The 12,413-nt window shown below is 42.4% G+C and overlaps 1 protein-coding gene across 7 annotated transcripts; it reads left to right on the top strand.

The window, feature by feature from the left end:
* The first annotated feature begins 1,474 nt into the window (after positions 1-1,474).
* On the top strand, positions 1,475-11,266 carry SFR1 (SWI5 dependent homologous recombination repair protein 1). 7 transcript variants are annotated; one of them, XM_034777342.1, is made up of 5 exons: positions 1,579-1,770; positions 2,382-2,450; positions 4,531-4,646; positions 8,435-8,827; positions 10,040-11,263. In XM_034777342.1, the coding sequence occupies exons 3-5, from the start codon at positions 4,551-4,553 to the stop codon at positions 10,229-10,231; spliced, it is 681 nt and encodes a 226-aa protein (XP_034633233.1). In that variant the 5' UTR covers positions 1,579-1,770; positions 2,382-2,450; positions 4,531-4,550; the 3' UTR covers positions 10,232-11,263. The 7 variants fall into 7 exon arrangements, with proteins under 7 accessions (XP_034633235.1, XP_034633233.1, XP_034633234.1 ...); XM_034777344.1 differs by lacking the exons at positions 1,579-1,770; positions 2,382-2,450 and adding an exon at positions 1,475-1,537; XM_034777343.1 differs by lacking the exon at positions 2,382-2,450.
* Positions 11,267-12,413: the final 1,147 nt, after the last annotated feature.

Here is a 12,413-nt window from a genome sequence, read left to right as displayed (position 1 = left end):
CCCAAAGGGGGAGAGCAGAATACCAGAGCATGGAACTGAGAGAACTTTATGCCGGGTGCAGTGATATAAAAAGTATGCACAGTTTAATGGCTAGTTCTGCCATTAGATGCTACCAACTAGATGCATAGCCATTCTTAAATCTAATTTTAAACTGGGCAAGTGGAGTTCTGTTTTGGACTGTTTGCTCTTCAACAGAAGACCACTTCAATATTGTGATCAATTTTTGGTGTGAGGAATAGATGTGTGTCCATCTCTCACTTACTTCCTTTTAAAAATTATTTGGTCCTCTGATTTTCCCTTTACGGCCTAACTATCCATATTTTCTGCCTCTCAAAGCTCTTTTTTCCAATCATGCTGCTTTATTTTCAGTTTTTTTCATATTCTCTTTTCTTTACTCGTCATATGATTTCAAGTATCAAAGAGGTAGCCGTGTTAGTCTGGATCTGTAAAAGCAGCAAAGAGTCCTGTGGCACCTTATAGACTAACAGACTTATAGGAGCATGAGCTTTCGTGGGTGAATACCCACTTCTTCGGGTGCATGGGAGTGATTTCAGTTAGCTTTGACTTTATGAAAATCTGATTGCTCCTGTCTTTACACTTTTGTTTCTTTTGAACTTCTTGCCTCCTTTTCATGGGATATTTTTTAGACTCACTATGTGCATAGGGGGTGGTAGCACTATCTCTTGTCTGTTCTGTCAGGTCTGCCCCAAGAATCGGCCCTCAGGCCGAAGGAGCAGAGATGGTTTCCCATTGGGACTCATTTTCAGGCGGTCAATCCATCCTCATCATCATATCCACTCATTATACTCCACACCCGAACATAGCCACTCTATGAGCTTCATATCCTCATATCTCAATGCCTGTACTTTGACCCATCAACCGTTTACTCCCAATCGGGGATATTGCAGATTATGTATTCCTTATGCCACCTGATCTTAAACCAAATTTTGCACCCTCGATAATCTGTACGTTATTCCCTGATAACCAGAAATTTCTATGCTCAAACTCTGTTCCCTTTTTTTTTTCCTAACATCATCTTAATAAAATTTTCCCTCGCGTTAGGGGAGAAGCTCACCGACTTTCAGTGAGATGCCCTGGGCCTGTTTTGTCAATGAAACATCCAGAACCCTGCTGGCATTTGGGGTGGGCAATAATACACTGAGAAGCTGAGTGAGTGCACCACTAGTTGTCCAGTGGGAACAGGGGTATAATTATTCACCCAGCTGCATGACTTGACACTGCCACTATGTCATGGAATAACCAGCTACCTGGCTTGGGGTGTCCCCATTGGTTTTGGGGGCACGGCATGATGCTGGGGGGTTGGAAATTAAGCCCCTGCATTCCCCCTCTAGGTATTTTGAAATCCCCTCCCTGTCTCCCCAATCAGCCTGGGCCAGGCACCTCCACAACCCTCCTCCCTCCCCTGTGTGTGCACACGCCCCGCCCACTTCCCCTCTCTTCATTCCCGCCCGCCCGAGAGTGGAGTCTTTCTCCCTTCTGGCCACGCCCATCCCGTGCCCACTCCGCAGAGCGGGACGTGAGTTTCTCTTCGCGCGCCCGACCGCACGCCGTGTATCTCCCCCCCCTGGGGAGCGGGCGGGCGGGCTCGGAGTTTCTCTTTCCTTCACGCGCCCGACCGCTCCGTCCTCTCCCGCCTCAAACTCGGCTCCTCCCCTCGAGCGGGAGATTGGATTGGAGCCATTTTAACCCGACCGAGCGAGCGTCGGGCCGCAGAGTCGGGCGGGCGCGTGGCCCGCTGAGGCGCGTGAGGTACCGAGGGGAAAGCCCCTCCCCCCCGCAGCGGTGGGGGTCACCTCAGCCACCCCCCCATTGCCTGCGGGTCAGGCCCCAGCTCCCGGGGGCTAGTCCAGCCCCACCTCTCCGTGTACGTGGTGGGAGGGGCCCGGCCCCGTGTTAATGGGGTGATTCTCCCCCCCCCCCAGTACTGGTATTGCCTGGGAGGGGCTGTGCCCTGCAGGGAATGGGAGAATGGGGGGGGTTACCCCGTGTTAATGGGGTGATTCTCCCCCCCCCAGTACTGGTGTTGCCTGGGAGGGGCTGTGCCCTGCAGGGAATGGGAGAATGGGGGGGGTTACCCCGTGTTAATGGGGTGATTCTCCCCCCCCAGCACCTGTATTGCCTGGGAGGGGCTGTGCCCTGCAGGGGATGGGAGCTTGGGGGGGGGGGGTTAGCCCATGTCAGACGAACTGCTGAGAGCACTGACCCTGCCTATGGGCTACCCCGTAGCTCTGCATTGGTTAATCAGGGTGCAAAGCTCCCTCTGCATGAAATGATATCAATACTAGCTCTTATAATATGTTTGTCCGCTATATCTCAAAGCTGTTCGCAAAGTAAACAGCATTATCTCCATTGTGCATTAGGGGAAACTGAGGCACAGAAGGGACTTGCCCAAGGCCTCACTGCGAGTCAGTGGCAGGGCTAAGGAAAAGGTACCGCTCTCCTCCTTCCCAGTGGTTCCATTTACAGTGGAAGATGCTGTTTTTATATGTTAAATGGTGTTTTTGCATGGGGGAAAAAAATTGATCCTGATTCATCAGGGGAGGATTCTCACTGTGCAGGGCAGAGTTGCAGAGACCTATGGAGAAGTGGAATTACAGATGCATGCTGACCCCATGGCACCCTTGGAAACTTTTTGTTAGTAGAATAAATGATTTCTTGAAGAAAAGTAACCTGTGTAAAGGCAAACAGTGGGCCATTGGATTTCAGAAAGACACTGAGCGCTCTGTTGAAGGCTGTTTTCAGGTTTTAAAATGTTCTGTTGCTTAGTGGGGAGAGACTTATTACTTACCTGTGAAATATTGTATGGGTATGATGCGAATTTTTCCTAACCTCTTGCTTAAACTATGAAGTAACTTACTGCTGTGCTCTGAAAATAACTTACCCCTGTTACATTCAGCAAATGCTATCCATTTGCTAAGACGCATGATTTACAGCCTTTGAAAAAAATTAACTTAAAATAAAATACTATGTGCTGAATCTTGAATGAGAAGGTAACATGGATTTGATTTAGCAGTAAGACAAATAAGGGCTAATACCTTGTCTATGCAGCCACGCAGACCTGAACTGGATTCCCTTGTAGCTCGTTCTTTAAGACAGTAAGGGTTTGGAGAGCTGCAGCTTTGGTGCCCTTAGCCTGTGGGGAGATGGTACCCTATGTAATCTTACACTACAGTACTCATGTAACTTGTTTAAATACCCTTAACTTTAAAAGGCTTCTCTAGTCTGTTTCTAAACTGCAAATATCAGTCTCCAGGCATTGGGAGGCATAACTGACAACTTTCCAGCGGCATGTTGGGCATTAGCAGGTGGTTCAAAAATGCCAAACTAAATTAAAGAGACAAGGTGGGGGAGTTATTATTATTATTTTTTTATTGGACCAACTTCTGTTCTTCAGAAGAAGAAAACTTCAGAAGAAGTTGGTCCAATAAAAGATATTACCTCACTCATCATGTCTCTCTACTATCCTCCAACACAGCTACACTACACTGCATAAACTAAATTAAAAGTTGTCAAATCAATGTAAAGTTGGTATGTGCGGAGGAGTACTACTTACCATGTTAATCAGTGTGCTTTGTTGAGCAAATTGGGGCAGCTTCATTTTAATCTAAAAATTCTACTTGCATGAGTAATATATTTATCCACGGAGCATGCCTAAAAGGATCACACTTCAAATAAGATACTAGATTATTTTCAGAGACCCTGTATATATAATTATTGTTTTATTTAAAAAAAATTCTTAATTGCTTGTACAGTTGAACAATAAAAATCCTGTGTCTCTTAGCAACCTTTTATGTCTAACTGAGAAATAGCCAAACCGAGGGACTGATTCTTCAAGGCCTTACTCATAGGAGTAATCCTTACTCAGACAAGTAGTAAGAATTGCTCAAATTTTGAAGTTGATGGGGTGTCTGTTTGCAGTGAGGATTATGCATACAAGTAAGATATGGCAGGATCTAGCCTTTTCCGAGCACATGATAATGGATTCCTTTTCTTTATAAATACATGCCACTGCCTCTGGAGAGTTTGAGGGCGCCCACCAGTGTTGGTGCAAATGATGGAGGCTGATGGAGACTGGAAACCATATTAATTTTATATTCTTATTTTTCTTTTTTTCTTTCTACACAGTACATTATTTCTAATCCTACGTGAACACCAAAGCGACAAATAGACAAAACTTAACAATAAAGACCAGGTTTTGCCAACCTTATACTGAGTAGTACTGCCGTTTGTCCTATTGTAATCAAGAGGGCTATTCACAGAGCAGTGTACAATTCCATGGAAATGAGGTTGGCAGAATAAGGCCCTATATAAACAGATGACTTTGTAAACTGAACAACTGGAAAATAGCCTAGTGTTGGTATTTTCTTAACGTTGCTTTTAATTTGTTTCCCTGGCCACTTGGTGGTCCTGTTTCATCACATTCTGACCTTAAGCAGAGGGAAAAGGACCTGACTTGACAAGTCAGATGTCTATTCTGCATATGAATATGTTTCTGTATTATTTCTACAGTATATTAACTTGTTCTCAAGATGGAAACACCATTGTCAGACAAATCAACATCACTGTGCAGTACTCCAGAGGACCGTGGGACACTAGCTCCTCAGAGCACTGGCTCAGGGAAAAAGGTATGAAAATCTTTTATATGCCATTCTATTAGTGAAGTTTTCCCATTGTAGCTAGGTATTGCAACACCAATGGTAAGCAAACTTTACTTGATGTTTGGCAGTCCATGAAATACTTTGGCAGAATATATGTGGGAACAGATAGTTTATGCCCAGAATTAAAATTAATGGGTAATGTTCTCTAAGAACACCTCTACCTCAATATAACGCTGTCTTCGGGAGCCAAAAAATCTTACCACGTTATAGGTGAAACCATGTTATATGGAACTTGCTTTGATCCGACGGAGTGCACAGCCCCACCCCTCCGGAGCATTGCTTTACCGCGTTATATCAGAATTCGTGTTATATCTGGTCACATTATATCGGGGTAAAGGTGTATGTGTGCTTTGATTCTGACATGCATTAAGTGAGGAACACCCTGAATGCCGAGCTAAGAAGTGTGAGAAACCTTTATAAAGATATTTCAGGACATTATTTAAACTCACTTTTTTTAATCCTTTCTCCCATCTGTACAAAAGGCTCCAAGTCTCAGCTCTCTAGGCTCCAGCATATGCAGAATGTTGCTGCTGCTTCTGACTATTCACCTCTACCCTGATATAACGCTGTCCTCAGGAGCCAAAAAATCTTACCTTACCATGTTATAGGTGAAACCGCGTTATATCGAACTTGCTTTGATCTGCCGGAGTGCGCAGCCCTGCCCCCACAGATCACTGCTTTACCGCGTTATATCCGAATTTGTGTTATATCTGGGTAGAGGTGTACTTTGACACATAGAGAATAATACTATCACATCGCCCTTGCTCCAGCCCACTCTTCCCTGACCTTGCCCCCCTTTGCTCATTTAGCACTAGCTTAGTCTGTCACGTCACAGTCTTACCACAGTTATAACAGCATTATCCTTCGCTGCATCTGACAGCTTTCCTTGCTGACTTTCCCATCTGTTTTCAAATCACACCTGAAATCAAATTGGTATTATTTAACTCTAAGTTTGGAGCACAGCTTGTATGGAAAACTCTATACAAAATGGAAATGCAATGTATTCGGTCTTACGATGTTCAGTTCTACATTGCCTATTCCTTCTCTGATGTAATGCCCCTGCATGCACCATTTGGTGATGTTAAATTGACCATGGCACACATTAAAACAGGGGACTGGCCAGCATAGGGTCAGATCGTGATAAGTGTCTTTTAACTATATTGTTTGGGTTTTCTCAAAATTTAAATATTTTATAAGGATATAAAATATTAGGCAAAGATCTTTAAGAATGACTAGTGATTTCTGAATTCAGTGACTTTGGGTTTTCAGAAAGTGCTGAGCACCCACCTTCTGAAATTAAGCCCTGTAATGTGCCTCATATTGGTTACTCTAACACTGAGACACTCAAAACCATAACCACTCTAAAATGCTGGCCTTGGACTTTAAAAAGCAGTTTGATATAGAAATGGCTCTTGTCCTAAGGCCTGGCACTTATTTGATTCTTCTGATGACCATCTATGAGGTGCAGTGATGTTCAGTGGTTGATGTAGTAGAAATAGTGATAATGCTTGTTTCAGATAGAACAGAAATCTGAGAACTGGCTACCTGGAATAACCATTACAGCTGGAGAACTGCAACAGAGAGGAGGATGTCTATTCTTATTTCTGGGGGAATGTTGGGCCAAAAAATTAAAAATTCTGTGCACAATATTTTAAAATTTCTGCATATTTTATTTGTCAAAATAACACAATATAATGATGCAGTTTCAGTTATTTTGGTAATTTATTTCAAAATACCTGTCAGCAAGCATGTCTGTAACAAAACAGACAACAAAAAAGATTCAGGAAATGTTTTTGATAAACAGATTCCTTACTCGGCATATTAATACAGAACTTTGAGTAATAATTCATTTAAACTACAATACAGAAATGTATTTCCCTCACCCCTCAGAAGCAGGGCAAAGGCTTGGGGGAGTTGGGGTAATGGAGGAGCTAAGAAAGAAGGAAGTAATTGCTGGGAAGGAGCCTGGGAATAAAACTGGAGGGTTGTTGGGTGTGGGTGGGAGAAATATGGAACAGTTATTTGCAGGAGAGGGACTGTTATGGAGTTGGGGAGCCTCCCCCGTGCAGACTCTGGCTGACCCCCAGCCTCTCCCTTTCAGCCAGGCATGTCCCCATGTATCCTTGCAAACCCACTCAGCCACCCCCCCTCTCATTCAGTCCTTGGCTCAGTGTTATCACCCCACTACCCCTTGTACCACAGTAGCCCTTCTGAACCCTGGTCTGTGTGAACCCCTCCCCAGCAGCACCACTCTGTCTCCCCCATATTCTGTGTCTCCTCACCTGGCCTCATGGGCAGGGTGTTGTGAGGAAGGCAGCCTCTGCCCCCTTCTCTCCACGGCTGGCTGCTCCAGCCTGTGAGCCAGCATCAGCCTGTTGGGTGAAAGGTGTAATTGCAGCATGACCTCTCTCACGGCTTCCCTTCGCCTCCCTGTCAGAATCAATTATTCTGCAGGAGGGGAAAAAAATCTTCAGGGGACCTTAACTCCGTGCTTGCACAGTGGTGCAGAATTCCCCCAGGAGTATATTATGTTTGCATTAGTTAACTTAAATTACGTCAATTTAAATTAGTTTAGTATGGTCCAATTCTGCTATCCGTACATATGTTGAGTAGTACCTTACTGTGCAAGTAGTCCCATTTGGATTTTGAGTGCTACTCAACTTGAGTCAGGGTGGCAAAATCAGGCTCATAATAAGAATATATGTCGAACTGATTTTTAAAGCAGTATTTAGACATATCTGTGTTTACATTCAGTTAGTATGTAGGCAGCTTTCTTTCCTGCAGAATAGACGTGCAAAAATGTTCGTAGTAGAAAACACTTGAAAACAGTTTCAAAGCTCTATAAGCCAAATTCTATCATTTAATTTTTTTTAGTACTTACAGATTTGTGGTTTTTTTCCCCTTAAACAAAAAAAATAGGGGATCTGCCTTACAAATAACTTGGAAATGCTTGACTTGCAGTGCTGTCCAGTGGAGGAAAGGATTCCTTCAGTCCTACTTTGCATCATGAACTGGTCATGAAGGCAGAGATTTAAAAAAAAAAAAAAAAAAATTGTTTTTTACTTCCAGAAGCTTATTGATTTACTTCTTTAATTATATTTATAGTGATTGTACTAATATATTACACTGTAGTTTTCCTTTAACTATTAATTTCCCTACATTTGGGAGTTCATGCTAGGCTTTTTATTTGGAAAGTACATAGCATATTGTGGGCAATATGTGAAACTAAAACGGGGGGGAAAAGGCTGTGCTATTGATCCAGTAGGTATCTTGAGATCCCTCCTAGTTTTGAAGTTTCCAGCAGTAGATTTCCATGCTGAGATTTTTTTTTTCAGAGATAACATAACATACTGACCTGTAACAGTTTCTAAAATTTGACAATTAGGATAGTTGTACTTCCTTTCTTAAAGAAAATTCTCCTGGAGTCATTGACTAAGGACAGCAGGATTTGGTCCTGAGAGATGAAGTCAGGAAGGTTGGAGCCACAACTCTTTCTTACGACTAGCTGCTGAGTGAGTGTGTGTAGGTATACATGTGAGAATAGGAAGACAACTGCTCAGTCACATTTGTGAACTCTGTAGGGGTAATTGTGAAAATTTACATCATAGTGGGGTTTACAAATACTGTAAAAATTGAACTGGTAAACTTACTACTTAGATTAAAGTCACTTCTGTTCTTTCTTTTCCCAAATAAAGAGTTTATATTAGCAAAAATATTGTTTGACTTTTGTTTTGTTCCTTTGTCATTTTCTTTAGCCAATGAGCACAACACTTAAGGAGCGATTAAAGAAAGCAAGACGTTCATTTAATTCCAGTTTCACTGTGGCAAAACGCCTTAAAGTAGATATTGAAGAAAAAGATTACAGTACTTCTGAAGAAGGGGCTCTGTTGGCAAAAGAATCCTGTTCCAGATTACAAAATAGCTGTGAAATCCTGGAGGAGAACTGTGCTGCAAATACAAGTTTGAGTAGTCCTGTACAGGAGAGACATTGCTGCAGACTTGTTCAGAATTCTCCACACTCTGTGGTGTTGGGTGCTGACCTTAGTCAACAAGAACTACTTGAGGAAAAATTAAGATTGTTGAAGCAGGTCCAAGAGAAGAAAGATCTGCTTCGAAGACTCAAACTGGTCAAGATGTACAGATCCAAGGTGAGAAGAGTTTCTGAATAGGCCCATGCTATCTCAGCTCTAAATCTTTTCTCTTTTAATGTTTTTTGAAATGGGGCCAGGCAGGGGGGACCTAATTTCAGGGCAAATTTTGGTTCTGTAAAAAGACATTTTTATAAACTCCTAAAACCAGTAGAAATTAGAGCTAGTCAAAAAGCAGGGAAGAAAGTTGGTTGATTTATTTATTTTTGTTTTCCTGTTTTAAATTTAATTTCAAAATTCAAAAAATTGTGACCAACTCTAATAGAAATGTTTCTCTGTGTGTTTTTAAATTCTATTGGAGAAATATTTTTTAAAACAAAAATATTCCTTGGTAGTGTTTCAAGCCTAAAGATTGCAGCATTGGGCTAATATATGAGAACCTGACATTGAAACTGATGAGAAACCAAAATGAAAGATTATTCTGTTTTCATCATCCAAACTAAAAGAAATGCAATAAAAAATAATGCATAATAATGTAGCTCTTTAAAAATGACTTTTAAACTGGGTGTTTATTTCAAATACATCTTTAACTGTTCTTGACCTCTGTCTTTTATTGTGAAAAGTGTTTGCACTTGACTGGGAGACTACCAATGCTTATATCTTGTCTACACTAGAAAAAAATCAGATGTATAATTTGCCAACAGTACAGCTCTACTAAAAGAAACAACCACAGAAGTTGTAGTGTAGACAAGACACAGGCCTTTGTTTCCATCATGTTAGGTTCTTGGGTCTGAATGCTGCCAGTGTTGATGCAGCCCTAGGTATTGCTGAAAACAGTGTTGATTCATGAGAGAGCACTTCTCTGTTTGATTACAACTTAATTTCCCATCATTGTTAGTGGATGTTGTACTGCTGAAAGTTCAGAGATCCTATATGTAGATGATAAAGATCCATGCAACTTTTTGTAGAAGATGAGGAGTCAAATTCTAATTCAATTGCATTCTTCATACCTAAGCTTCCACTGTAGTTTTAAGTGGATCAGCTGTTTTTCCCACTTCCTGTCCTGGATAGCACCACTACAGAAGTAATTGTTGCATTCCACCCCAGAGGAGGCAGAAATTCTGTCTGCATATAGTTTTTTTTATTGTAAAATTTCTGGGGCTCTTTCAGTTAATTAAGTGTTATAAATATCTGTAAAGTTCCAAACATTGTTTTTCTATAATTGCTGCAACTCCGTAAGTAACCTTTCTCCCTTCCCCCTCCCCATTTCAGAATAACCCATCAGAATTGCAATCTTTGATAACGAAATGGAGATGCAGCACCCAGTTGATGCTTTATGAACTCCAGTCAGCGTTGTCTACAGATGGCAATAAACTGAGCCTCACTCTGTTGATAGACAATTTTGGATTAGAAGACAAGTTACTACACTACAGCAGAACAGAAGAAGACTTTACAGATATGTAATTTACAATTACAAAGGTTTCGGTTATAAAAAATAGTTTTCAGAAAAGATTAAATATAAACTGATTGCATCATAACTATTAAACCATCGTGATAGTTTGTTTCAGTAGTGGATTGTTGTAATAGACTGTGCTTATGTATATGCGGTAAGAGGCAGTTATTTTCTGGAAAGGATTATCTCTTAGGCAGAAACTTACTCCTTGAGAAAATTGCCATTAGTGAATGTGAAAATGAAATCTAGTAATATTGTACTTAAACAGCGGGCTGCATCTTCTCTGATCAATTTTACACTGTACATTCTCTTGTTTGATATAATGGGATCAAGTTGACTGCTTTTTCTAGTTATGCTAAGATGTTGAGGAATTCAACACATACATATTCTGAAAGTTTCTTCAATTTGCCAGTCAACTGATGTGAGCTTTCTAAGGATTAAGTTCAGGTGTAAACACATTGCATATTCTCAATTACTGAAGCAATATTGAGTTTTTATACATGGCTTTATTTCTTATGATACTAGAAGCAATACATATTCTATAGTGCTTAACAAAAACAGTACTGTGTCTAATGTATTTAAATGGCTGCATTTAATTTACCTTTCTGCAATTCTTCTTCTTAAATCCCAAAGCCATTTTCCCCTTTTTACATCTTATGTTTTAGTTCTAATTTATGTGGTATTTTATTATGTTAATTAGAGAGTGTGTGAGAGAAGTTGATTCCCTGTTGACTATCTCCTCCTTGACCATCCATTTATTTTAGCTGCTTCTTTCCTCACTGAATTTCTTATTTTTTACTTTGAAATATGCTTCATCTAATGCAGGCCTGCACAACTCGTAAAGCGGCGAGGGCCATATTACTCCAAAGAAAATAGTTGAGGGCCGAAATCCCCCAGCCGTGCTGAAACACGCGCACCTTCCCCCCCCCCCCCAAGCGCCGCCCAGCCCCCGTGTAAGCAAGCAGGACTCACCCCAGCAGCGTCTCTTGCTGGTCTTCTTGGGAATTAGCTCATCCAGCCGTTGGAGCGACCTCTGCAGGCCGGTGTCCCACTGCCGCTGGCTCTGTGTCCTTCCTGGACCCCGGTGCCCTTTGATCTGGGGTGCTGCCCCCTGGCAATACCCCCACACTCTGGCTCTTGGTCTTCTCTCTCTCGGGAATCCCCGCCTCACCTCAGTATAAGGCTACTGCCAATCACCAGCTAGCCCCCGTGCCCTGGGGTAGACTGCAGTATATCAGCCACTCATCGCAGGCAAGGTTGGGTTTGGACCTGCTGCCTCCCTCTACAGCTGGGCTGCCCCTCTGCAGCCCTGGTACTGGTCTTAGGCCCTTAGCTAGGTCCACAGCTTGGGGGTTTTCCAGGCTGGAGTTCCCCAGCTCCTCTAGCCTTCCCCAGCCCTGCTCCACTCCCAGTACCCTGCTCAGCTCTCTAGCAGCCAGACCCTTCTCTCTCTACAAGCAGAGAGAGACTTCCTCTGGGCCTCTGGTTCACAGCCTTTTTATACAGGCCAGCTGGGGCCTGATTGGGGCATGGCCCAGCTGCAGCCGCTTCCCCAATCAGCCCAGCATTTCCCCTGCCACAGCCCTCCCCCAGGGCTGTTTTAAGCCCTTCAGGGCAGGAGTGGGGTAACCAGCCTGCTACACCCCCTGAAACACATCCCCCCACCCCAGCGCCGCTCGCACCGCGGAAACAAACCCTCCTTCCCCAGCGCCGCCCCGCCGAAACAGCTGTGGGCCAAAAAGGAAGGGTTTTTTGGGGGGAGGGGGGAGAGGGTGTGATACTTTATTAAGAATTTTTCAATTAAAGCAAACAATTTTTTAAATTATTTTAATTTTTTTATGAATCATGGAAAAATGAAAACACCTGTTCCATTGAAAGAAAACATTTATACTTTTCATAATTATCTTGCAAATTTAATGAGAGATATTACATCTTTTTTCGGCAACAAGTTTGTCGTATGCGGGGGTCATATTTGAAGTGGATATTTTCATAATGTCTTCCAAATGGTCGTCAGTCAGAGAAGAATGTTGCTTGTTTTTATTCATGTTCATGATGGAAAATGTTTGTTCACATATGTAAGTGCTTCCAAAAATGCTGAACGTTTTCAGTGCAACTTCAATAAGATTCTTGTATTTTTCATCGTCCAGACTTTTGTAGAAGTCCCACAGGCTGCTTTCTCTGTGCTTATTTCGG

Source organism: Trachemys scripta, chromosome 7 (assembly GCF_013100865.1).
Source record: "Trachemys scripta elegans isolate TJP31775 chromosome 7, CAS_Tse_1.0, whole genome shotgun sequence".
Taxonomy (NCBI): Eukaryota; Metazoa; Chordata; order Testudines; family Emydidae; genus Trachemys; species Trachemys scripta.
The sequence above is the reverse complement of the archived record's forward strand: the minus strand, read 5'-3'. Positions and strand labels throughout refer to the sequence as shown.